This window comes from Pan paniscus, chromosome 6 (genome assembly GCF_029289425.2).
Source record: "Pan paniscus chromosome 6, NHGRI_mPanPan1-v2.0_pri, whole genome shotgun sequence".
Classification (NCBI taxonomy): domain Eukaryota; kingdom Metazoa; phylum Chordata; class Mammalia; order Primates; family Hominidae; genus Pan; species Pan paniscus.
Genome location: NC_073255.2, coordinates 171,473,481 through 171,500,726, shown reverse-complemented (window position 1 = coordinate 171,500,726; position 27,246 = coordinate 171,473,481). Strand labels below are relative to the sequence as shown.

The 27,246-nt window shown below is 39.8% G+C and overlaps 1 protein-coding gene across 3 annotated transcripts in view; it reads right to left on the bottom strand.

Moving 5' to 3' along the window:
• Positions 1 to 5,268: 5,268 nt before the first annotated feature.
• The window catches only part of BPGM (bisphosphoglycerate mutase), a 35,024-nt gene continuing 13,046 nt past the window's right edge, over positions 5,269 to 27,246 (bottom strand). For 2 of the 3 annotated variants that reach the window (XM_008966017.4, XM_003813450.4), the window contains 2 exons: positions 22,665 to 23,326; positions 5,269 to 6,232 (listed from right to left, as the gene is read on the bottom strand). In XM_008966017.4, coding sequence (XP_008964265.1) covers positions 6,054 to 6,232; positions 22,665 to 23,265 — 780 coding nt within the window. In that variant the 5' untranslated portion in view covers positions 23,266 to 23,326 and the 3' untranslated portion in view covers positions 5,269 to 6,053. Of the gene's footprint in view, positions 6,233 to 22,664; positions 23,327 to 26,117; positions 26,440 to 27,246 lie in introns of all 3 variants that reach the window. The other variant, XM_063606387.1, reaches the window with a different exon arrangement.

Genomic DNA, 27,246 nt, shown 5'->3' with positions numbered 1-27,246 from the left:
AATTTTGTCAAAGGCTTTTTCTGCATCTATTGAGATAATCATGTGGTTTTTGTCTTTGGCTCTGTTTATATGCTGGATTACATTTATTGATTTGCGTATATTGAACCAGCCTTGCATCCCAGGGATGAAGCCCACTTGATCATGGTGGATAAGCTTTTTGATGTGCTGCTGGATTCGGTTTGCCAGTATTTTATTGAGGATTTTTGCATCAATGTTCATCAAGGATATTGGTCTAAAATTCTCTTTTTTGGTTGTGTCTCTGCCCGGCTTTGGTATCAGAATGATGCTGGCCTCATAAAATGAGTTAGGGAGGATTCCCTCTTTTTCTATTGATTGGAATAGTTTCAGAAGGAATGGTACCAGTTCCTCCTTGTACCTCTGGTAGAATTCGGCTGTGAATCCATCTGGTCCTGGACTCTTTTTGGTTGGTAAACTATTGATTATTGCCACAATTTCAGCTCCTGTTATTGGTCTATTCAGAGATTCAACTTCTTCCTGGTTTAGTCTTGGGAGAGTGTATGTGTCGAGGAATGTATCCATTTCTTCTAGATTTTCTAGTTTATTTGCGTAGAGGTGTTTGTAGTATTCTCTGATGGTAGTTTGTATTTCTGTGGCATTGGTGGTGATATCCCCTTTGTCATTTTTTATTGCGTCTATTTGATTCTTCTCTCTTTTCTTATTAGTCTTGCTAGCGGTCTATCAATTTTGTTGATCCTTTCAAAAAACCAGCTCCTGGATTCATTGATTTTTTGAAGGGTTTTTTGTGTCTCTATTTCCTTCAGTTCTGCTCTGATTTTAGTTATTTCTTGCCTTCTGCTAGCTTTTGAATGTGTTTGCTCTTGCTTTTCTAGTTCTTTTAATTGTGATGTTAGGGTGTCAATTTTGGATCTTTCCTGCTTTCTCTTGTGGGCATTTAGTGCTATAAATTGCCCTCTACACACTGCTTTGAATGCGTCCCAGAGATTCTGGTATGTTGTGTCTTTGTTCTCGTTGGTTTCAAAGAACATCTTTATTTCTGCCTTCATTTCGTTATGTACCCAGTAGTCATTCAGGAGCAGGTTGTTCAGTTTCCATGTAGTTGAGCGGCTTTGAGTGAGATTCTTAATCCTGAGTTCTAGTTTGATTGCACTGTGGTCTGAGAGATAGTTTGTTATAATTTCTGTTCTTTTACATTTGCTGAGGAGAGCTTTACTTCCAACTATGTGGTCAATTTTGGAATAGGTGTGGTGTGGTGCTGAAAAAAATGTATATTCTGTTGATTTGGGGTGGAGAGTTCTGTAGATGTCTATTAGGTCCGCTTGGTGCAGAGCTGAGTTCAATTCCTGGGTATCCTTGTTGACTTTCTGTCTCGTTGATCTGTCTAATGTTGACAGTGGGGTGTTAAAGTCTCCCATTATTAATGTGTGGGAGTCTAAGTCTCTTTGTAGGTCACTCAGGACTTGCTTTATGAATCTGGGTGCTCCTGTATTGGGTGCATATATATTTAGGATAGTTAGCTCCTCTTGTTGAATTGATCCCTTTACCATTATGTAATGGCCTTCTTTGTCTCTTTTGATCTTTGTTGGTTTAAAGTCTGTTTTATCAGAGACTAGGATTGCACCCCTGCCTTTTTTTGTTTTCCATTTGCTTGGTAGATCTTCCTCCATCCTTTTATTTTGAGCCTATGTGTGTCTCTGCAGGTGAGATGGGTTTCCTGAATACAGCATACTGATGGGTCTTGACTCTTTATCCAACTTGCCAGTCTGTGTCTTTTAATTGGAGAATTTAGTCCATTTACATTTAAAGTTAATATTGTTATGTGTGAATTTGATCCTGTCATTATGATGTTAGCTGGTGATTTTGCTCGTTAGTTGATGCAGTTTCTTCCTAGTCTCAATGGTCTTTACATTTTGGCATGATTTTGCAGCGGCTGGTACCGGTTGTTCCTTTCCATGTTTAGCGCTTCCTTCAGGAGCTCTTTTAGGGCAGGCCTGGTGGTGACAAAATCTCTCAGCATTTGCTTGTCTGTAAAGTATTTTATTTCTCCTTCACTTATGAAGCTTAGTTTGGCTGGATATGAAATTCTGGGTTGAAAATTCTTTTCTTTAAGAATGTTGAATATTGGCCCCCACTCTCTTCTGGCTTGTAGGGTTTCTGCCGAGAGATCCGCTGTTAGTCTGATGGGCTTCCCTTTGAGGGTAACCCGACCTTTCTCTCTGGCTGCCCTTAACATTTTTTCCTTCATTTCAACTTTGGTGAATCTGACAATTATGTGTCTTGGAGTTGCTCTTCTCGAGGAGTATCTTTGTGGCGTTCTCTGTATTTCCTGAATCTGAACGTTGGCCTGCCTTGCTAGATTGGGGAAGTTCTCCTGGATAATATCCTGCAGAGTGTTTTCCAACTTGGTTCCATTCTCCGCCTCACTTTCAGGTACACCAATCAGACATAGATTTGGTCTTTTCACATAGTCCCATATTTCTTGGAGGCTTTGCTCATTTCTTTTTATTCTTTTTTCTCTAAACTTCCCTTCTCGCTTCATTTCATTCATTTCATCTTCCATTGCTGATACCCTTTCTTCCAGTTGATCGCATCGGCTCCTGAGGCTTCTGCATTCTTCACGTAGTTCTCGAGCCTTGGTTTTCAGCTCCATCAGCTCCTTTAAGCACTTCTCTGTATTGGTTATTCTAGTTATACATTCTTCTAAATTTTTTTCAAAGTTTTCAACTTCTTTGCCTTTGGTTTGAATGTCCTCCCATAGCTCAGAGTAATTTGATCGTCTGAAGCCTTCTTCTCTCAGCTTGTCAAAATCATTCTCCATCCAGCTTTGTTCCATTGCTGGTGAGGAACTGCGTTCCTTTGGAGGAGGAGAGGCGCTCTGCGTTTTAGAGTTTCCAGTTTTTCTGTTCTGTTTTTTCCCCATCTTTGTGGTTTTATCTACTTTTGGTCTTTGATGATGGTGATGTACAGATGGGTTTTCGGTGTGGATGTCCTTTCTGTTTGTTAGTTTTCCTTCTAACAGACAGGACCCTCAGCAGCAGGTCTGTTGGAATACCCTGCCGTGTGAGGTGTCAGTGTGCCCCTGCTGGGGGGTGCCTCCCAGTTAGGCTGCTCGGGGGTCAGGGGTCAGGGGCCCACTTGAGGAGGCAGTCTGCCCATTCTCAGATCTCCAGCTGCATGCTGGGAGAACCACTGCTCTCTTCAAAGCTCAGATGGAAATGCAGAAATCACCCGTCTTCTGCGTCGCTCACGCTGGGAGCTGTAGACCGGAGCTGTTCCTATTCGGCCATCTTGGCTCCTCCCCCCCTACACTGAATCATTTATTTTGAGCCAGGGCTTGAAGCAGACAATCCAAGCATCCTTCTAAACTATCCTCAGTCTTGTCAACAGCTGTTATCTTCAGCTTCTTCAAGGTATCACTGAGATTATCTGCCATGTTGCTCCCCGAGGGTGAGGTCCTTTTTTTTTCAGTAGAGACAAAGTCTTGCTATGTTGCCTAGGCTGGTCTCGAATTTCTCAGCTCGAGCAATCCTCCTGCCTCAGCCTCCCAGAGTGCTGGGATTACAGGCATGAGCCACCATGGCTGGGCTGGTCATTGTCATCCCTCTTTTTTTTATAGGAGAAAATAAATCCCTAATTTCTGTCCCAGCCTCAGAATAGAAGGATGCCAAGACTGGGATAGAGAATAGGCAGCCTTCAAGATTCCTACATCAGAAATTCTGGATAAACTGTTAATGCAAAGAAAACAGGTTCACTAGGTGATCCTAAGGTTGAAGTGCTGGAGTTGTTAACTAATTTTAAGTGACATTTAAAAAAATGTCTTGGCCAGGCGCGGTGGCTCACGCCTGTAATCCCAGCACTTTGGGAGGCCGAGGGGGTGGATCACGAGGTCAGGAGATTGAGACCATCCTGGCTAACATGGTGAAACCCCATCTCTACTAAAAATACAAAAACTTAGCCGGGCGTGGTGGCAGGCACCTGTAGTCTCAGCTACTCGGGAGGCTGAGGCAGGAGAATGGCATGAACCCGGGAGGTGGAGCTTGCAGTAAGCCGAGGTCGCGCCACTGCACTCCAGCCTAAGCAAAAGTGTGAGACTCCGTCTCAAAAAAAAAAAAAAAAAAAAAAAAGGCTCTTCTGTTCATATTTTTTCAGCCAAGATCTCAAAAACAGTAAGACCAAATTGTATCATAGAGTACTGTATTAGCAAAAATCATCCTTTTCTTGGGAAGCCTGTGAGATTCTAAAGTGACTGGATATGACAGTTGCTTTGTGTGCAGAAGCACATCATGCTGCCAGAAGGTTCCCTGGAAGAAGATACCTTGATGCAGGACAATGGAAGAATCCAACTCTAGGATCTTGAAGTACATTAAGACATGGTCACCCCTTGGGCTGGAAAACTCAGAGGCCAGTTCCAGAGATGATGATATTCAAAAATGGTGTGAATATCACTATGGCAGCCTAGCCATAGGTTTGAAATTCTACGAACATCTGGTAGTTGCATTCTTGACCCTGATATTTGAATTCTAGAGTATTACTTGGTTAATCAACACCACTAAAACGAAGGGGCTACACTAGGGAAACCAATAGTAGGTAATAAATGTAAAGCATCCACATTCCATGTCCTTATGCATCACAGATGTGGCCAGCTGCAGGCAAAGCAGGTTCATTTCTTCTTTTCAACCATCTTCTTTGGCTAATCGTTAAAAGTCTTGTGTTAATAATCAAATGGAGACAAAGCAGTAGCAAAAATACTTTAAAGTTAGTATTCTTCAAATGCCAATTGTACTATAAAGTGGATAAAAATAAACTAATCCAATGAAAAACCATGAAAAAAATGGAAAATATCTGTAACAGGTATTATAGCTACAAATGTTTTACATGACTTTATCATCGAAATATATGTGACCTGCTTTGAAACAGAGTCAACGGCTTAAAGAAATGATGACTTATGTACCCACAGCATCTAAAACATAGTGCAAAAGAGTATCATTAAGACAGATACGCAATTGTGTCCATGGCCTACCCTGACTGCTCCGTGCTACATACCGTAATCTTTTGCCATCAGTTAATGAACAAATTTATGTCACAAGCCCCAATATACCATTCCCTCTGCTTATGTGAATGAAGTTACATGCACTGTATTCTACCTTCCCTGCTTCATGCTTCAACATATAGAAAATCATGAGTGTCTGTTGTGTTGAAATACGTGCAATTCTTTGAGTGTTACAGGAAAGTATGAGTCAAAGACTAGTTTAGAAGCCTACCTAAAATTCACCAAACACATGGAGCCACTTTGGGGATGCCATTTTCAGTTACTTTATTATCAGGAACTTTATTTTTAAACTAATTACAGGTACCCAAAGTTCAAAAAATTAAAACAAACCAAAATGAGAACCTCAACAGCCATAGTTGTTTATTTGCTGCTTATTCTTGTGGCCAAAGAGGAATTCTACTAAATGTCAAATGAAGGATGTGTCTAAACTAGAAGACAAGTTAAAGGGCCTTGTTGTCATTTCTATCATTGTGGTGGTGGTTGTTGGCTTTCTTGGAGAAATATATCTGTGACTTTCTCAACTAATGGGCCTCTGGCCTTAATTATCAAAGCATCCCTTTTCCTAGAGGAAAAGACTAGTAATAAATACATATGGTATATTATCTAATATCCCTTACTGTTATCCCAGAAAATCTTATTAAATATTAAAGTGAACTACTGATTAGAATAGTGCCTGTCAATGGTGACTCAGTAATGATTTCTTGAATGATAAATACCTTTAACTTCATCTCTACTTGTTGCTCTCCCATCTCAGAAACTTATAACCTTCATTAAGCCCCACTAATTACTAGTTTGGTGACCGACTAGGGGGCTAGCAAGAAAGCTAACTCATAAGGCTATGACATAAGCACTGAGGCATCCTAAAGCCTTATCTGGGCCACAATAAGTTACCTAGTTACCTATACAAACTCTACTCCACAGCCTAGCTCTGGAAAATCGGGGAAAAAGAGAGAGAGTTCAGCACCCATAACACACTCCTATGCCACTTCTTTTGCATTTCTTCTTAGCCAACAGTTGAGAAAGACTATTTTTTAGCTTGTTTCACTTTTCCTTGATCTTCTACTTTCTTAATGGCTGCTTGGATCGCCTCTTGGTCACCCAGGAACTGATGAGGCCCAACAGCACGCAGGTTTTCATCCAATTCCAGAAGAATGGGGACTCCAGTAGGAAGAGTAATGTTGATGATGTCTTCATCTGAGATACCTGTTGATCAGGACAGGAAGAGACCAGTGTTAAAACACAACTCAGGAGGAAGTTCTGTTTAATTATATAACTGCACTTTAATCCCATTTAACCGTGTGCCTGAAACATGCAGGTACTGAGGGATTCCAGCTATAATTCCTGGAAGCCAGGAACTTTCCAGAAATTACAAGAAAAAAGGCTTAGAGATTCACAGCAAGTGCTACATCAGGACAGTAGATACCTTTTGGGACAATCTGTTCCTGTTTCCTATCTAAATCCGAAAGGAAGGAAAATTATTTTCTCTATGCCCACATTTGTGTTACTAGTTTTCCAAGGAATCAGGTAATCTCGAAAAATCAGAAAGTGAACCAGGAGCATTGGCTGTATTTCTCCTTTTATGTGTTGTACCCAGGCTGGTACTAAAATTAGGACTTTTCGCTAATCTCTAAATCTAGTTCATTTGCTTAAAATGTGTTTGGTTTTCCCACACTAAGTGAGCTTGCAATACCCTGAGCTAGATCCAGTCCAGCAGGAATGCTTTCCCAGGTGCTTAGAAAGCACAGTCAAGGGAATCAGGAAGGGATTTTACAGCATGCCTGTGAACAGGGCTCGCTCTCTTATGATCCCTGAACATTCCAGCTGCTAAAAAAGGAAGGTATATATAAAACACAAGCCACCTTTAGCCCTTTTTAAAGTACAACTGAATTACAGGTAATTCAACTTGGACCAGAAGAGCTGTAGTTGTAGTAGCAATGGTAGTAATAATATTCTTTATAAGTACTTTTAACAATAAACAGCTAACATGTTCTGAGTTCATATTTCATGCCAGGTACTCTTTTAAGCATTTTGTATGTATTAACTCATTTAATCATCATTGCAATCCTATGATGACATATTATTTCTCCATGTAACAAGTTCTGGCACAGAGAGGTTAAGTAAACAATTATCACACAGAGAGTAAATGACAGAGCCTGGATTCAAACCTAGGGGTCTGTACCTGCTGTATAATGTAACTCCTCTCAAGTTTCTGAGCTCAAAGTGAGCAAAGGGAAGGCATGAGAAAGAGATGAAGTTCAGCAAGCTAAAAGACAACTGAAAGTATTCAAATTATCTACTTTAAAAACATTCCTTTATTAATCACATAGACTTCTAAATTCTAACCATATGCTTCCTGTTCTATATTAACAGAAAGGACCTAGGTGAAACAAGTTCAGGGGAGTCCAAGGGTTTGTCTTTACTTGAGGGTGGCAGAATAAGTTGTTATTGGTTAGTAATCAATGCACCTTTTCATTTTAATTAGCCATTGATCCTAACTGTGAGCACCAGCCAAACAGTCACAGAATCGTAGCACTGGATCCTTACTGCTGGGGTGGCTCTTTATTAGAATTTCACGTCAAGGCCTAGAAGAGCTACCTAATAACTCTTATACACAAACTATCCATACTCAAACAACTATGAAAAATGGAAAGGATCTTAACTCAGAAGACACAGTCTCTTCCAAGTAAGTATACTGTCCCATCACCTGCCCCGCCAGTACCCCTTCAATGTACTACAGAATTTTAGGCAAGTAACTTCTCTGGACCTCCAATTCTCCTGTCAATTAAAAAAGAAAGAAAGAAAGAAAAGAAACACACACTCTTCCTTTGCCAGCATTTTAAAGGGTTGTGGGATAAAAGGGGTGGCTTAAAAGAGAACATACATGAAAAAAGGGTAGCACAATAAGTGTCTCTTCTTTCTCTATTAGGAATTCCCTTCTAGGTAGCAGATTTAAAGGGAAGGCTACTAAGATACTCCTTTGCCCTGCCAAGCCCCACCCTCACACTGCAACCTTACAGAAGATTACCATCACAAACTACAGCTGCTGAGAACAAATCTACTCAGACCAGACCTCTAGCTGTTTAGCAGGGAGATGACTACTCTAGATTCTAAACACCTTCTGGCTTCAACAGGTCAGAAATGTCAGCTAGCCGCACAACAGCCACCACAAACATCCCTTGGAAAGAGCAGGAGGGGAAGTCAACAGCCTGTTGTTTGGAGTCAGGTGACCACTGAGCCTTTCAAATCCAACAGTGCTCACTCCCAAATCCAGGGGAAGCTCTGGAGGTCTCCAAACCTAACTCATTCACTAACTAGTAACTGAGGGCCCTTTATATTCCTAGTACTCTGTGGAAGAACATGTGTGAGTGACCTTGGCCAAGATTTTACCTCCAATGAACTATTTTTTCATTTATAAAATGAGTCCCTCTAGCACCAACATTCCTTTATTTTATTCTTAATGGTTAAGAAAAGCAAAGGCACCTTAGAGACACAAGAGCATGAGTACACTGAGTACTGTTTACATTCATCTACTGTGCAAGGACCATGCTTTATCTGTTTCCAGAGTCTGTAAGCATACTGCTCACTAAATTGGAGAGAAAAATGGATTTTATAGATTTCTCCAAATAATCTAAATTTTCACTATAAAAAATTAATTTGTTAAAAGATAACAAAAGTGACCATGTTTGACTAAAGCTTACCAGAAGTAGAAACTATGAGTGTATATATCTATCAGCATCTTGGATTCACCACTCATAGATGTGTGCCTTTGCAGTGTCACCAACTATTAATCTTAAGTTCTTGAACCTAGGACTTTATTGTAGAATGACTGAACATTCTACTTCTATTCAACATTGTATTTAAGATCCTAGCTAGGGCAACTAGGCAAGACAATGAAATAAAAGGCACCCAGATTGGAAAGGAAGAAGTAAAACTATCTCTATTTGCAGATGGTATGATCCCACCAAAAACCTGTTAGAACTAATAAACTCAGCAAGGCTGCAGATATAAGAACAATACAGAAAAGGAAATTGGGTTTTTAATACAGTAGCAATAAGCAACATGAAAGATTAAGCAAACAATTCTACTTATAATAACATCAAAAAGAATAAAATGCTAAAAATAAATTTAACCTAAGAAGTACAAAACTATACTCTGACTACTACAACACAGTGTTCAAATGAAAGAAAACCTAAATATGTATTTATGGATTAGAAGACATAACACTGTTAAGAGGGCAATATTTCCTAAATTAACATACAGATTCAATACAATCCTATCAAAAATCTCAACGGACTTTTTTGTATAAATTGACAAACTGATCTTAAAGTTCATATGGAAATCTAAGGTACTCAGAATAGCCAAAACAATCTTGAAAAAGAAGAAATAAACCAAGGGACTCATAGTTCCTGATTTCAAAACTTACTACAAAGCTATAGTAATCAAGATACACACAGATCAATGAAATAGAATTGGGAACCCAAAATAAACCCTCATATTTTTTATCAATTGATTTCCAACAAGTGTGCCAAGACAATGAAATGCAGAAACAATAATCTTTTCAACAAATAGTACTGGGATAACTGTATATCCACATGTGAAAGAATGAAGTTGGACCCCTGACTCATACTTTATATAAAAATTAACTCAAAATGAATCAAAGACTTAGAGTCAAGAGCTAAAATTGTAAAAATTTTTAGAAAAAAAGCCATAGGAGTAAAGTCTTCATGACCTTGAGTTAATTAATGGTTTCTCAGATATGACACCAAAAGCATACACAAGAAAAAAATAAACTGGGTATATAAAAATTAAAAATGTTTGTGCTTCAAAGGACACTATTAAGAACATAAAGGCTGAAGCAGGAGAATGGCGTGAACCCGGGAGGCGGAGCTTGCAGTGAGCAGAGATCGCACCACTGCACTCCAGCCTGGGCGACAGAGCAAGATTCCGGCTCAAAAAAAAAAAAAAAAAAAAAAAAGAACATAAAAAGGCAACCCAGAGAATGGGAGAAAAATTTGCATATCATATACAGTCTAGATACAAGTTCCTTATCAGATATAAGAACTGTCTCCAATAATAAAAAGACAAATGATCAAATTTAAAAATGGGCAAAAGGTTTAAACAGCCATTTCTCCAAAGATATACAAAAGGTCAATAAGTACATAAAAATAGGCTTAATATTACTAGCTATCAAGGAAATGCAAATCAAAACCACAATGAGATACTACTTTGTACCCTCTAGGATGGCAACAATAAAAAGTCAGATTATAAACAAGTGTGAGTAAGGATGTGGAGAAACTGGAATCATAATACACTGTAAAATCAGGTATGCAAAAGGCTATATAGCCTCTTCCGAAAACAGTCTGGCAATTCCTTTTGTTAAACACAGATCTACCATATGACCCAGCAATTCCACTACTAAGCATATACCCAAGAGAAATGAAATATGAGTCTATACAAAACTTGTACACAAACCTTCATAGCAGCATTACTCATAATAGTCAAAAAGTGAACACAACACAAATGTCCATTAACTAATGAACAGATAAATTAAATGTGGTATATCCATACAATAGAATATTATTTGGCAATGAAAAGGAATGAAGTACTGAACCAAACCACAACAAGGTTCTTGGATGAATCTTGAAAGCATGATGCTACTAAATAAAAGAAGCCAGTCACAAAGGACCACTTACTGCATAAGTCCATTTATATGAAATTTCCACAACAGGCGAATCTATAGTGACACAAAGTAGATTAGTTGTTGCCCAGGGCTGGGTGGAATAGAGGAGGAACTTGGGGGGGTGATAACAGCTAAGGGGCACTGGGTTTCTTTTTAGGGTAGTGAAAATGTTCCAACATTGATTGTGGTAATGGATTTACAATTTTGTGAATACACTAAAAGCCATTTAATTGTATACTTTAAATGGCGAATTGCATAGTATGTGAATTATAATGCAATAAAGATGTTAAAAAATAGTAAACAGGGCTGGGCGCAGTAGCTCATGCCTCTAATCTCAGCACTTTGGGAGGCCGAGGTGGGTGGATCACTTGAGGTCAGGAGTTCAAGACCAGCCTGGGCAACATGGTGAAACCCTGTCTCTACTAAAAATACAAAAATTAGCCAGGCGTGGTGGTGGACGCCTGTAATCCCAGCTACTTGGGAGGCTGAGGCAGGAGAATTGCTTGATCCTGGGAGGTGGAGGTTGCAGTGAACCGAGATTGTGCCACTGCACTCCAGCCTGGGTGACACAGCAAGACTCTGTCTCAATTTAAAAAAAAAAAAAAAGAAGGAAACAGATCCAGAGTGGTTAAATAAAAACCTGCTCTACTCACAGGACTATTAAGGCAGTAAAAATGGACCTTTTTAAACTACCAAATCCCCAGGATTTAAACCCTGGTCAGGTGACTTATCCATGGTTATTTCCACGACTACTGAGGAGGAGAGAGAAGAATGTTTATATGAATGCTCTGCCCTTGTGAAAGGCTGGGTCCTAAATGGACATCTGCTGATGCCATCCAGTGTTCCCACGACTGGTAAAGGGAATGAATAAGTTTGTCTGATCCCCAGCTAACACACTGCGATTATGATGGGCCATGTTTAGGGGTTGTTGTCTGTGACTTTAGAAACGAGTTCCAGGTCTTCAGCAAGGGGCTTGGGTATACATGGGATTCACTTGTTTGACCACGGCCAGATCCAACAGGTCCCCTGTTTAATAGCAGCACTCTCAAGTTTGGTCCCTTTTGTGTGGGACCAAATTAAAGAGCCAAATAAACAAAGGCCACCATAATATTTCAACTACAAAGGAAGGAGAGTTCAACAAAAATAGAAATGTTTCCAATAAATAAATAAAATCAACATTCCACTTTAATGACTACTCAAGCCATTCACACAGCAGACTAATTACTTACAAATATTTAAAATACTTAGACTGCTTAATAATCAGTCAATGAGACTTAAGTGACTAAAATTTTGTTTTATTTTATTTTATTATTATTATTTTCTTTTTGAGATGGAGTCTCGCTCTGTCGCCCAGGCTGGAGTGCAGTGGCGCGATCTCAGCTCACTGTAAGCTCCACCTCCTGGGTTCATGCCATTCTCCTGCCTCAGCCTCCAGAGTAGCTGGGACTACAGGTGCCCGCCACCACGCCCGGCTAATTTTTTGTAATTTTAGTAGAGATGGGGTTTCACCGTGTTAGCCAGGATGGTCTCGATCTCCTGACCTCGTGATCTGCCCACCTCGGCCTCCCAAAGTGCTGAGATTACAGGCGTGAGCCACCGTGCCCGGCCAACTAAAATTTTAAAACAGCAAATTAGGAAAAACCACAGTGAAGCCATTACTCATTACTCAATTTTGGCATAAGTTACATTCATCATCCTAAGAAAGTTAAGCAGGCAGAGCTCCTAAGGCCAGAATAATGCATCTGAACTATATTAAACCAAACTGAATTAGTCCTATCAGCCTTACGTATATACAGATTTCACATCTAGCAAGTGTAGTATTTTTGATCCAAGTTGTTTTGGGAAAAAATCCATGTATAAGTGAACCTATGCAGTTCAAATCCATATTGTTCCAGGGTTGGCTGAAAAGGGAAACACTACTGAGTTCTCACCCTGTACCTACCCCTCTCCACAGTGGTGTGGAGTTAAATACAGTTGTCATTACTTAGTGGACCATATTACTAAATAATTTCTGGACCCTAGCAGCCAAACCATAATAGTGTTACTTACAGTTGAACAAACATTTACTAAATTCTTGCAATGGGCAAGGCACTGTGTTCTACAGTAGGGTGGAGAGGAGCAGGTGCAGGGTGAGAACTCAGTGGTGTTTCCCTTCACAGCTACCCTTGTCTTTAAGGGTCCACCATTGCCTTTAAGTCTGTGTTAAAGTCTTTAAGTCTTTTAAAGTCTTTAAGTCTGTGTTAAATACTTAAAGTCTGCCTTTAAGTATTGAATCTTCATGTAGAAGCACCTAGGAGCTAACTGCAGTCAATTTAAATAATGGGATATTTTAAGGAAGAAATAATGAAAGTTTGGGGTAATAAGTCCAGGAAGTAGCTCAAGGCCAAAATTGGGGAGAAAGTCAAACAACTTTATTTTCTGCATAGAGGACTAACTTCAGGAAGTCAAATTTGCACCTACCAACCCCCTCCCCTAAGTCACCATAGCAGGAACAGGAACCAAAGACAAACTGTTATGTACACTGTACATCTACTAAAGCACCTCCTGGTAGAGGTGCTTGTGCAAATGCTCACGTTTCCCACCAGGATTATAAATTCCTTGAGAGCAGGAACAATGTTTGATCCATTTCTGTATCACCCATGCTGTTAGAACACAGTGCTTTACCCACTGCAAGATTTAGTAAATGTTTATTCAACTGTTAAGTAACACTTTTATGGTTTGGCTGCTAGGGTCCAGAAATTATTCAGTAATATGATCCACTAAGTAATTACAGCTGTATTTATTATGTGAATCTACTTTTTACATATAACTAAAGGCTATAAGGAATAAAATGTTAGGCTGGGTGTGGTGGCTCATGCCTGTAATCCCAGCACTTTGGGAGGCCGAGGCAGGCAATCACGAGGTCAGGAGATCAAGGCCATCCTGGCTAACACAGTGAAACCCTGTCTCTAATAAAAATACAAAAACAAAATTAGCTGGGCGTGGTGGCGGGTACCTGTACTCCCAGCTACTTGGGAGGCTGAGGTGGGAGAATGGCGTGAACCTGGGAGGTGGAGCTTGCAGTGAGCCCAGATTGCACCACTGCACTCCAGCCTGGGCAACAGAGCGAGACTCCAAAAAAAAAAAAAAAAGAACAAAATGTTAATTAAAAATCCTAAAACATAAAGCCTAAATATGAAAACACCCTAAGGACTTTGTCAGAGGTACAGAACAGACAAATTTCAGAAAGAGGTTAAAAGCTCCACAAAAGGACCTTGTGTGTCTCATTCACATATAGGTGCTATATCCCTTGTACCATGAACAAGACCTGATTTAGTGAACCCTAGGTGCAAACCTGAATTGAATAAATTCTAACTCTCTGGGTTTTCAAATTAAATCTAGTCTTTTACTGTTGAAGCCTTGATTAAACACTGTGCTCTCCTATGACCTTACCAAGAAAAAAAAAGGAGAATTAAAAGAATCTTAGCCTTGAACAAAAAGCTGTTTACATCTAGTGCCAATAAAATAAACAATTCAAATTAAATGGCTTTAGATGTTCTTTGATTTTCTCCAAAGTGTTCAAAATCTTTGAATTTTAGAAAACCAGAAGAGATGGTCAGAGAGACAGAAAGATTCGCTACAGGACGAGAAGGAAAGAAGAAACCCCAATTCGGTAGTGTATACTCTTTGGAATTAGAAAAAAAAGGGAAACAACTCCAGTCAACTCATTCATTTAATAAGGTGCCACCAATTCATTCCTCACTTTCCTCTCCTGGTCAAGTAAGTCACAATTCAAACCCCACCGACAATCTGTGATAAGAGTTCTGTATTCCTTTATGGCCAATAAGAGCTGAAACAAGAGATTCAGAGTTTCATAAATGATCTATCTATTTTTAATTTTAATTTTTTAAGATCTGAATACTATATATGTAAAGATATGCTAGGGTGATTTGAATAACACGATAAAATAACAGCCACTAATTTAGAGTAAGGCAGAGAGAAGAATCCATTCTACGTTTAATTTTATAGTTAAAATAGCCTATAATGTTTAAAAAATAAAGGGTTCTATAAATCAATTATTATAAAAGAAAGCTTAACCACACCAATAGGCAACTACTTGCCTCACAGAAGCGAGACCTGAATTGGCTGCTTCTGAAAATATCACACTAAAATGCCAAAGGTAACCAACTCATCAGTCCCCGTGCCCACAGCTAGTCCCAGCTGACCTTTCCTCCCTGAGTCTCTAATTTTATCTCACCACTTCTGTGCCTTGCTATGTATGCAGCTGCACACAGGTCTTCAGGGATCAAGTCTGTCTTGCATGAGTGTCTTGTGTGTCACTCTTACTCCAAACTTGAAACTGCCTCGTCCTGTGCTTAAACCCAGACTAAACAATCCATTTCCTCTGGCAAGATGCAGACTACATCCAGTGTTTCAGTTTGGTACCTGGCTTTTCCTTGGACGCGTGCCAGCAGGAAACAAACAGGAAGTGACTATGCCAACCACAGAGAATGAAACACACGCCTGTCTGGAACGCTACAGTACAGGATGCTTTCAGATACTTAGGTCTGCGTTAGATGTTTTCACGGTGGTGCTTTGTGAGAAGTGTGTCCGAACCAGTCAGAGGTGGGCCCTGCTTTTTAACCTGGACTTATTAGCACAATAATGGTACTTCTAAAAGCCAGTAAAGCAGTCCCTTAAGTAGGCATTTTTTTACTATATAATATTCTGTATGTCTTGTTTTGACTTCTTCCGAAAGCATTAACTATCATCAGATTAAAAGTAAAGCAATCTCAAAAGCATATATGATTTATGAGCAGAGATATTATATAAATAAGTCATTTGACAGGGGAGAGGTCATCCCCATCAGCCAGGAAGCCTGTCTTAGGCACTGACATGTGGTTTCAGTGTTTGCAATTCTTATACGAGTGTTATCTAGCTCTGAATCAGTATCACTTGCCTCTCAGTGTACCACTCATCTGCGTTGACTCCAGGAGGTCCTTGTTGACCCGCTCCTAGACTAGGTTGTTACAAGAGAAAAAGGAGGGGATGGAAGGCCCAATTAAGGCTAAAGAAATTGATGATAATAAGCAGAGATAGTCTGGGATAAAAAAATAAAAAAATTAAAAAAACCTTTATTAGAGGAGCTTTCAACCTATAACATTAGCAAGATTCTCAAACATAACTTCTCATGAAGAAGGACTTTAAAAGGCAGTTCCCTATAATGACCGTGGTTTAGGTGCTAAAGTCAGAACCAGATGGCTCCTGAAGCCTTGAGAAAGCATAACAAATGCCCTCCAGGTTAGTTTTCAAAGGCACAGATAGGTGCATATAGCAAACCTTCAACCCTTCACTTAATTCTCCTAATTGACTAATGTAGTCTATTACTTTGTGAACAAAAGGTAAGGTCCCAATTAAGGCAATGGTGAGTTCACTGGATAAAGCAAGTCTTTTTTGAGGTATAATTTACATATAGCAAAAGTCACCCTTTTTAGCATACAGTTCTATGAGTTTTGACAACTGCATACAGTAGTGTAATAACCAATCAGGATATAAAACAGCTCTATCAACCCCTTAAAATTTCCTTGTGCCCCCAGCAGCCTACCCTTACCCCACCAATCTGTGTTATTTCCTGATAGTTCTATATTTTCCCAAATGGCACATAAATGGAATCATACAATACACAGCTTTTTAAGCCCAATTTCTTTCACTTGGCACAATGCAGCTGAGGTTCATCCATGACGATAGGTGTATCAATAGTTTGCTTCTTTTTACTAAAGCAGTTTCTTTAAGCAAAACAGCTTAGTGATCAATGATTGATCAAATGAAATAAAAACTATGACCTGGATATACTAAACAGCAAAGTAAAACGCAGTATTGAACCATAGCTTTCCAGTGAGTTCAGAGCCATGTTCTAGTTCCTACATAAAACAACATGTGTATGTAAAATGCCTAAAACTGTGCTTGGCATGCAGTATGCACTGAATAAAGGTCATCCTGTATAGCTATGCTAGAGTGTGCCATTCAGACCACAATGTTATAACAGCAGTAATAATTTAAGACTCAATTAGTTGCATTAAATTACCTTTTTATAGTTTACCTGCCATGGATGTTCTTGACTCAGCTTCTTAAAACACAGTATTCCAAACAAAGAATAGGTCAAGGGAAAGGCTACCTTTTAGAAAAAAGTTTTAAAGCCCAGGTGATAACTGTGTGTGGAGCCTCAGTGAACTGAGTTTTGAGTAGAGTTCTTGATGCCAACTAATTACCATGATCATGGCCAAGGAATCTAGAGTCTCTTTAGATTTCAGTTTCCTCCAACAGCACCTGTCTTCTTTTCCACAAATGGAGAAAGCATCAGTCAGGATATGACTGCCTATGGTGTCATAATATCAAATATCTGAGAAACAACTAACATCTTCAGAACCAACACTCTTTACTGTTGAGGTATATGGATGACACCTCTAAGACTGGACCTAAGAGGAGATGAGTAATACTAGCATACTCTTAGTAGAAAGATCTTAAAGCAATTTGAGATTTCAGCATAGACCAATATTCTAATTAGTTATTTAACTGGGGTCATGATTCTTCCCACCCCAGTTTTCAAACAATAAGAAAGTATTTTTCTGATAGGACAGTATGCTGTCATTGATGCTATCCGTTACCACACTCCTCCCCAGTAGGTAAAACTTTTTTAGCTTGTCAAGCAGTTTAGAGACAAAATAGGGAAAAATTACTCCAGTCCCTTGAAAGAGCCCATTTTATATGGGAGAAGTTTACATAAACATCTCTAGAAAGCACGGCTTGGAATCAGATGAATCTGCAGCCACAAGTGTTTTTACTTTTATAATAAATGCAAAGAAATTTAGCAACTTTTGTGCTTACAGGAAATATAAAACCCTGGTTATGCCCATTTCTAGATTCAATTCTTAACAGTAGTGAAAGCTAACGTCTTCATTTTTACGTTTTTATTTTTCTAAAATGGGGTCTCACTATGTTGTCCAGGCTGATCTCAAGCCTAGGCACAAGCAATCCTCCTGCCTCCGCTTCCCTAGTAGTTGAGACTACAGGTGCGTGACCCCACACCCAGCTCAATATTTTTATAGTGAGGTAACCACATAATTTATCATCCAGACTGGGGCACTTTTGAAAGTAAAAGGAGATGCTATTAATAATTACATTTGGACAACAGGCATTAACCACAAAATGGGCATGTATGATCATGTAACTTGATAGTAAGCATAAATTGGCAATTAAGATGGTAACTTATATTTTGTACCACCATAAACACATACACATGAACTGGCAAAGCAGTCCTTCCTATAAAAGAAAACCTTTACTTCCCCCCTAAACAGTAGGGGAGATTCACTTAATTTTTGGAGTCTTGAAAAGTTAGCATCTAAATCCAATGAAATGCTTTCTTTTAGGTTGGTAAGTTACCAAGAAGCACACAAACCCCTGTAACTTGAGCTGTGGAAAGTTAGACATGCAATACAAGAGGACTAACATTAGACTAACACGCCTATTCTGGTGAGTGAATACATCTACAGTCAATTTTGAAAGGGCTAAAATCTCACTAAATTCACAGAAATGATGTGAAAAAAATATGATGACATACTATTTCTTCTGATCTTGAGAAACTCACTTATGCTTAATTCTTGCAGTTGTGAAAAAGAATACTTGGGACCTTATTTTTCAATAGACACTGTAAGAGAAACTTTACTAACACAGATTGACATTTAGAGACAATAACTTATGCAGTGATCCTGAAATCCAATCCAGCCTATTTCATGCACATGACATAATTTCTTCCATGTTAGGTGTGGGAGTTAAGTCACAGTAGAGAACTACAGCAACATCTAAGAACTCCATTAGTGTTAATTGGAGTACCACCAGGAGGTACTATAGGCCAAAAAGGAACAAAGTCATCATATCCAGAATGGGTGAGAGTCAAGATTACAAACCATCCTTCTATTTTCCTGCGGACAAATCTGGATCCTCACATCCATTCCATTAGTTTTCTAGGCTATGGTCTTATCCTAACTGCATGTTCTGGCTTTTCTGCCATTTTTTCCCTCTATCTGCCATCCTCCTTGGTCATCAACCCCATCATTTTTATTCTCTACCTCTCTCATAGATACCTCCCTCTCTGGCAGCCCATGTCTTTTTCTGTGTTCACATACTTCCAACTGAAGTCATTTCCTACAATTTACTTCTTTCTACACCAACCCCACTTTTTTACATCAATTATCCCCCAAATAAAAACATTTTCTATAAAGCCTGTTTATGGTAATAGGGATAGGAGTTATAATGTAAGGCTACTTTAAAATGTCATTAATGGCCAGCTGCGCAGTGGCTCATGCCGTAATCCCAGACTTTGGGAGGTTGAGGTGGGTAGATCGCTTGAGGCCAGGAGTTCGAGACCTGCCTGGCAAACACGGCAAAACCCCATCTCTACTAAAAAATTACAAAAATTAGCCAGGTGTGGTGGTACACGCCTATAATCCTAGCTACTCAGAAGGCTGAGGCATGAGAATCGCTTGAACTCAGGAGGTGAAGGTTGCAGTGGGCCAAGATCGAACCACTGCATTCCAGCCTGGGCAACACAGCGAGACTTTGTCTAAAAAAGAAAAGAAAAGAAAAGAAAAGAAAATGTCATTAATCTCTAAAAGAAAAGAAAAGGTCATTCAGTTTCATACTTCCAACTTAAAAATAAAAATAAAAAATAAAATAAAATAAAAAGCCCTTTAGATGAAGGACTGGAAGCTGCCTGAAGACCAATGCCTGCTTATTTCCCAATGAGCCCTGTAAGTCCACTTCTGCCCCAGTGGTCAAAGCTGCACTTTGATTTTCCCCAGTATTCTACACTCCACAGCCATGCATTTCAGTTTTGTTATCACTTCCATATGTTTGCCACCCCCCATTGTTTTCTAGGCCAATGACAAATCCTTTAACCTTTCAATTCCATTGATTATTTTTCCAGCTTTAATGAGCTATAATTCACATACAATTCACCCACACAAAGTGTACAACTCAATGGCTCTTAGCATATTCAGAGTTGTGCAACCCTCACTACAATCAATTTTAGAATATTTTTATCACCCCAACAAGAAACTCTGTACCCATCAGCAAATCACTTGCAAAATCTTCCATCCTCCCTACCCTCTAGGCAACAACCACTCTACCTTCTGTTTCTAAAGATTTGCCTATTCTGGGTATTTCATATAAATGAAATCCTCTAATATGTGATCCCTTGTGGCTGGCTTCTTTCACATAACAGAGTTATTTCAATGTTCACCCATATGGTAGCATGTATCAGCATCACCTTCCCTTTCATTGCCAAATAATATTCCATTGTATAGATAGACCCCATTTATAAGTTGATGAACACTTGGGTTGTTTCCATCTTTTGTCTATTGTGAATAATGCTGCTCTGCAGGTTTAGGTACAAGTTGTTGTGTGGACATGTGCTTTCATTCCTCTTGGGCATTGTGATGGTTTGAACTGTGATCCCCTCAAAAAGACAGGCTGAAGTCCCAACCTCCAATACCTCATAATGTGACCCTATTTGGAAATACAGTGTTTAACAGAGAATAATCCCATTAAAATGGAGGTCACTGGTGGGAGGCGGCAGGCTAATATTATTTGTGGCCTTATAAAAGGGGAAATGTGGATAAGAAACACACACACAAGGAGAATGCCAAGGAGCGATGCTTCTGCAAGCCACAGAACATCAAAGATTGCCGACAAACACCGAAGCTAGCCGAGGCAAGGAAGAATTGTCTCCTAGAGTCATCAGAGAGAGCACAGCCCTGCTCACACCTTGATTTGGGACTTCCAGCCCCCAGAAAACACATTTCTGTTGTTTTAACCCACCCAGTTTGGGTGTTTTCTTACGGCAGCACTGGGAAGCTAATATAGCTATATGGGTAGGCGTGGGATTGCTGGATCATATGGTAACTCTATGTTTAGCCCTTCTGAGGAACTGCCAGATTGTTTTCCAAAACAGGCACACCATTTGATTAAATTAATTAAATAAATTGCTAATAGTTTCAAAGCCTCCCTCAAATGTAGAAAAGAAGTTTTGCTATGTCTAAACACAACCTCTACATGTAATTCTCTCTTTGCCCCCACCATGGTTATAGTCTTCTTTACCATCATTTGTTAAACTTTCCGATTTCCCTCAAAAAGAACAGTAAAAAATACTTAAATCACTAGCAGGAGGGGATGTGTACAATGAGCTGTGGTTGGGCTGTAGAATCCTTTTAAAGAGATCTATAATAAATTTGAAGATAGGTGAAGAGTCAATGGTATTAAACAGTAGGAAACTTTTTTAAAAGGGGGACTTCCAAGCTAAGAAGGTGGAGAAAGATGATCCTAAAGGAGATAGTGGTATTTTCTTGAGAGAAGGGAGCCTGGCCACAATAAATCTGAGACCCAGCTCTGAAAAAGGAGTTGGCACGGTTGAATAGAATACGCCTCTGGCAGAAACTCTGAAATTCTGAATTTCAGTTTGTTGTTGTCTAGTAGAAGCCTCAACTCTTCTTCAAACAATAAAATACTATGATGAAGTTATATATCACTAATAATGAAGTTAAAGATCTAATTATTCTGAACAAGAATAGAACCTTTTATATAGTTGAGTAAATAAGATACACATGTGCCCACGCACATGCGCACGTGCACACACACACACACTCACACACACACACACATATCAAGTGCCATGTCTAGCCAATAAAATTTTAGTATCTAATAGTCTGTAGATTTTAGGTCTCTGCATGACTAATGGATGTCAGCTATACAAGTAATGATTTAGTTCTTGGTCATGTTATAAAAATTAGGGGGAAATAATCACATGCTAAAGATTACTTCATTTTTAACTAATAATCTATTTCTACTTATTTCACATACAAGGTCAGCCTTTTTATTTGTCACAGCCTCTTATAGAAAATTAAAGCAGAATGAAAACGAATGGTGGAGAAATTTCTTCTATTTATTACCAGTAAGCTAACTGCTGACAGTGATGAAAGGCAGGAAAACACCAGACAGGGCATATCACGCAAAAAGCACAACCATCTGGGATGAGTGGAGGCAGAGAGGGAAACGAGAAATCCACAGAACAGTGAGAAATCCAGAAGGTGTCACAGTGCAATCACTGATGCTCAAAACCGGTGAACCTGAATCCTCAAGAGTTCATTTGGTTCATGTTACTTAAAAAGGTAACAATACAGTATGTTTTAGTATACATGTAGAGCATGACATAAAGTAGTTAAAATTATGGCTGCTGCTGATTTCCAAAATTTTAAGAGTCAAGATAAATAAACCAACTATCCTTTTAGTTTCCTTCCCCCTAACTTTCTTCCAGTCAATGACTAAGCCTGTTCTGAAAAGAAGTTTGAAACAAAAGAACTGCTCAGGAAACCTACGTCTGGGAACAGCAATCATTGTTTAAAGTTGGAAGAACGTGAGCAAAACTGAAGTCTAGATAATTTACTTGACTTGAAAAACTCTAATTTACTTTCAAGGCCATTTCAACAATTCCTTCCTTTCCTAGCTTCCTTTCATTTCACTACAACAAGCCATACAGTCCTTTAGACCAGTGCTTCTCAAAGTGTGGAACCCCAATCAGCAGTATCAGCATCACCTAAAACTTCTAAGAAATGCAGATTCTCAGGGTGCGCCCCAGACCTACTGATTCCGAAACTCTGAGGGTGGGACCCACAATCTGTGATACACCAACCTCTCCAGGTGACTCTGATGCTTGCTAAAGTCTGAAAACTGCTGCTTCGGGTAACAGGAACAGAAAACACACAAGAGATCTGATTTATAGAACAAGACAATTCTTAAATCTGAAGTGACAAAGGGAGATAGAGGAGTCTATTGTGTAAATAGGGCCTCATTAGCTTAATTTCTAGATTAAGGCCTAGATATCACACTTGGCAACCTCTAATAAGTGGTATATAAAGCTGGTACCTTCCAGGTGTTTTAGGAGTGCCCTACTGCTATTTCCATGAGCAGATATCAGAATGGTTTTGCCACGTAATACTTCGGGAGCAATCCTTTCATTCCAATAGGGAAGGAGTCTCTCCAGAACATCCTTTAAGCTTTCCGACCGTGGCAGTTGATCCAAGGGCACATCACATACTTTATACCTCCGGTCGTTGTAGATTTCGTGGTAGTAAGGATGAGACTCCTCAATGGGAGGCGGGGTTACATTGTAGCTTCTTCTCCAGAGCCTCACTTGTTCTTCACCATGATTCAAAGCCATTTGCTCCCTGTTGAGACCGATCAAGGCCCCATAATGACGCTCATTTAGACGCCAGGAGCTTTCCACAGGCACCCATTCCTGGCCTAGCTCTTCCAGGATCAGCCAGGCTGTGTGAATGGACCGATTAAGGACAGATGTGAATACAAGATCAAACTCAAAGTTTAACGCTTTGAGTTGCTTCCCACAGTTCCGAGCTTCCTCCATTCCTTCGCTGTTGAGTTTCTGATCCACCCAGCTACAAAAACGGTTCTCCTTATTCCAAGCACCCTCTCCATGTCTTAACATAATAAGTTTGTACTTGGACATACTGATGGCTGAACTTCCCAGGCGTTTTCAAATGGGCTAATATTCAAGGACAGCAATACATCTAGAAAGACAAGAACAACAAGTCTAAGTTATATTCTTCATTCAACTGACAACCTAGGAATAGAAACATCGCTTTACAACACCCAATTTCTAAAAGAAACTGAAATCCCTTTGAACAGTCAGAAATGTGATAACTCATACACTGTGACACATACAGGCATATTCTATAGATATTAATAATTCATTACAGGGAATCTAGTTGACTTAAATTTTCTGATGTTTGGATAGCATGTTAATTGCATGACATAAAATAACAAAACACTTCATTCTAATGGCATGCTGTGTTTCTGCCAGATACAAAGGCAATTTATGCTTACAGTAGAAAGGATTTAATAGAATGAGTTACAGACGTCTGAAAGAATGACTAGTGGCTGGGAACTCCCAGCTCCCAGCAGCTGACTCTACACTGAAGGCATCCTTTTCACTTTGTTTTCCTGTGGTGGAAAAAGAAGTATTTACCAGTCTCACATTCTTATTATAGAAGTTATTAAACATGTTATTTCAATGCACCACTGCATATATCTGGTATGTACCACTGGCTGGTGGCAACTAGCTCTTCAATGCCACAGGCTACAACATACAAGAAAATCTAAGGTATGCAAAACACATTAGTTCAACATTCAGACAAATTAAAAGTGCTTTAAAGAGACATTAACACCAAATATGGTACGTACCTAAATAATCTTGCACCTACCTCAAGATAGAGTTTTCAGCAGGAATAAATCCAGATGCAAAATAAGCTATCAAATGCAAGCAGCTGAGGGATGCTGCCTGTACAAACAGATCTGGTAGGTAGGAGTGAGAGGAACCACACTGATAAAGAGGCCCCACCTCCTCCTCCCCAGCCCTCCAGATATCCTACACACACCAGCTACGTCTTAGCAGGGGGAGAATCTAGTAAAGGGAGACCAGCAACTCTCAAGCTATGCTGAACTCCTTACATTTAAGCTGCTGGCCTGAAGATCTGCTGGGCCCACTCCATCCTTGGAGAATCTGCTGACATGGCTGCTCAGCCCACCTCTCTCTCTCCTTGTGGTGGACACATCTGCACTGACACATGCTTGGTTTACATGCCCGGCCTCTCCATCTCTCCTCCAGTGTTTTGCACACTGGGTTGTAAAGATTATACGAGCACTACGGCCTGGTCTTCTGCCACTCTTGGCAACTTCCATTAACTGGAGATTTTCTCTCCCACTTAAACTGTGAGTCACCCACAGTAAAATAACAATCAATGGCAAAATTGATTGGAATCTAGATCTAGTTTCTACCTTTCTTTAGTAATTCCTAGAGATTCTGAAGGGAAAACAGTCTTTAAAATAAGGCTTTATATTTCAATGGAAGGCAAACAGAGGACTTAAGGGAAGAAATCAAATTGAGGTGATTTGCAAGTATCGTCATGTGTTGCTTAATGAAGGGAATATGTCCTGGAAAATGCATCATTAGGTGATTTCGTCGTGCAAACAACATAGAATGTACTTACACAAACCTAGATGGTATACATATTGTTACTTATGTTTTTTCATATGGAAAGCCAAGTATCCCAGCACAATTACTGAATATCAATCATTTCCCCTACTCGATCTGCAATGCCAATGTCAAGTGCCACATATCAGATGTCTATATATGCTCCATTACCATCTTACAGGGCCACCATCATTTACACGATCCATGCTTGACTGAAACATCATTAGGTGGTGCATGACTGAAGTTGAAAGGCTACAGCAGTTAGGATGATGATTTTCCTTTCTTGTTAAGTACCAGGTTGCTGTGCATGTGCAGCAGGGAAGTGCCAGGGAACCAGAAGAGCCTGGGCTCAAGACCCAGATGAAAGCATCCCACAGAGCGGAGAATTCCCAAGGAGGAAGCCCAATGTCTCTGTCCTTAGCCTAGAAGAGGCATCAGGGTGGCAGAACAGAGAAGGGAACAAAAGGTATCTAGGCAGTGTTTTGCCAGATGACTGCCTGTGCCCAGGGGCAGAATAGTCATGAGTCTAACAAAGTTCAAGCTTCAGAGCCCCTCACCTGCGAGAAACCAGGTGATGAACATACACACACACACACACACACACACACGGAGGGGTGTGTGTAAGTGTGTTAATTTGCAAATGGAAGATATTTTTGCAGTGTTTCTTTACAAAGCCCCAATCCACCAAGTAGTAGAAGCCTCAGCTCCATCAAAAACTGTATCTACCCTTTGTAACCATTGATCATTTTGTTTTGTTATTGGTAGTGGAGGAGGGGGATGGAGAAAAAAGAAGCTATCAACTGTTCCTCTACCTTCACCCTCAGTTTATCTTGTCAAGTGAGAAACCTCCATAAGCTAATGAAGCTGTTCTCTCTTCAGTTAAAGAAGGGCATGGTTAGACAAATTTTGTAGACAGAAGCACCTTTCCACCATCTTTTGATTATAAACTATATCAAGGGGACAAAACAATGTAGTAATAGCAACATGGACACTCAGGCACCCACCACCAAGCTTTGTGGTATCTTATTCTCCTATATTTGCTTACTGCATTAAAACAAAGTTCTGTTTTCTTTTTACTAAAAAAAAAAAAAATACACACACACAAACACACACACACACACCAGAACAGAGGAACAGTACTGCAGTCACAAAAACTATGCAAATATGTATCCTTCCCTCACTCTGAAGCACAGGAATACATTTACACAGGTGAATACATGATAAAGTACTAAACTAGTATGTCTATCTCAAGAAAACAAAAGGTCACTTTCCTCTCTCCTCCCTAGTACTATCAACGGACTTTTCCCACTTAACTGCTGGATACTTACAATGAAACTGCTGAGGATTAGCTTGCAAACATAAGAATCTTCAGTCAACATCCACTGGAGCTGATTTACCCAGTGTTTACCAAGAAACACACAACGCTGTAGCCAGTGTGATTTAAAGTTTAAGGCATGGATTGCAAACTCAAATGCCTGCAATGGGCAGGCAGCTGTGTGAAGCAGAGTGCAGCTGGACTATGCAGAGTGATGGGCACAGTGACCTGCAAGGACCATGCATGCTTCTCTGAAGGAGGCAACTCTTGTGTAAACAGAAAGTTTTCTGATAACCTCATCTCACTGAGCCAACAGCACTGTTCTTAGAACTTTTCTGGAAAACAAAAAGAAGATGGGATTGCTGACATCGAAGACTAGGATGAATTCAAGACTTAGAGTCAGACCACAGAGAACCTTTGAGTAAATAAATGTCTTTTTTTTAAAAGCTAAAACAATCATTTCAAAACCTCCTAAAAATTCATGTAAAAAATAAAAGGAGTACCTACTACTTAGCTCCAGCCCATTGCCCTGTGATACTGAGCAACTGAGGTTTCTAGATCTTCCAATTAAAAAAAAATGAAAACGTGTATTTTTATCTGATATCTGATTTAAATATTAGCAACTAATGTATATTTGTAAAATGTGAGTGAAACAAAACATTTCTTCTGCAGGCTAGATCGTGGCTGCTAGCTTATGACCTCTGACTTAAAGGGAAACCTCCCCTAGGCCACAGATAAATGGTACAGCCACTATACCCCAGGAGACGGTCAGAACCCAAGCGTCTGGACCACTTAACCAGCTTTCCTGTTATTGCCCAACACAGCCTTTCAAAGGACAGACCCTCTAATCCCCATAATGCTCTGGGCTTCCTTCTCCCTGACCCACCTTTACAGCCCTCCCTCACCAAACCATTTGCTGGTGCCCTGCAGAATTCCTAGCTCTGTCCTCAAACTCTCACTCAGCTTTGAGTGTCAATTGCACTGAAAAAGATCTGAACTGAAAACGACCTCTTCCCAGGTGACACTGCTTCTCTCTCTAGTGGGGGGTGCTCATGCCTCATACCCTAGGGTTAGGTTCAGGTGATGGGCAGCGTCCTGCTTCCTCCGCTGACCAAATCGCCCCTCCCCCACCATCCTAGGGA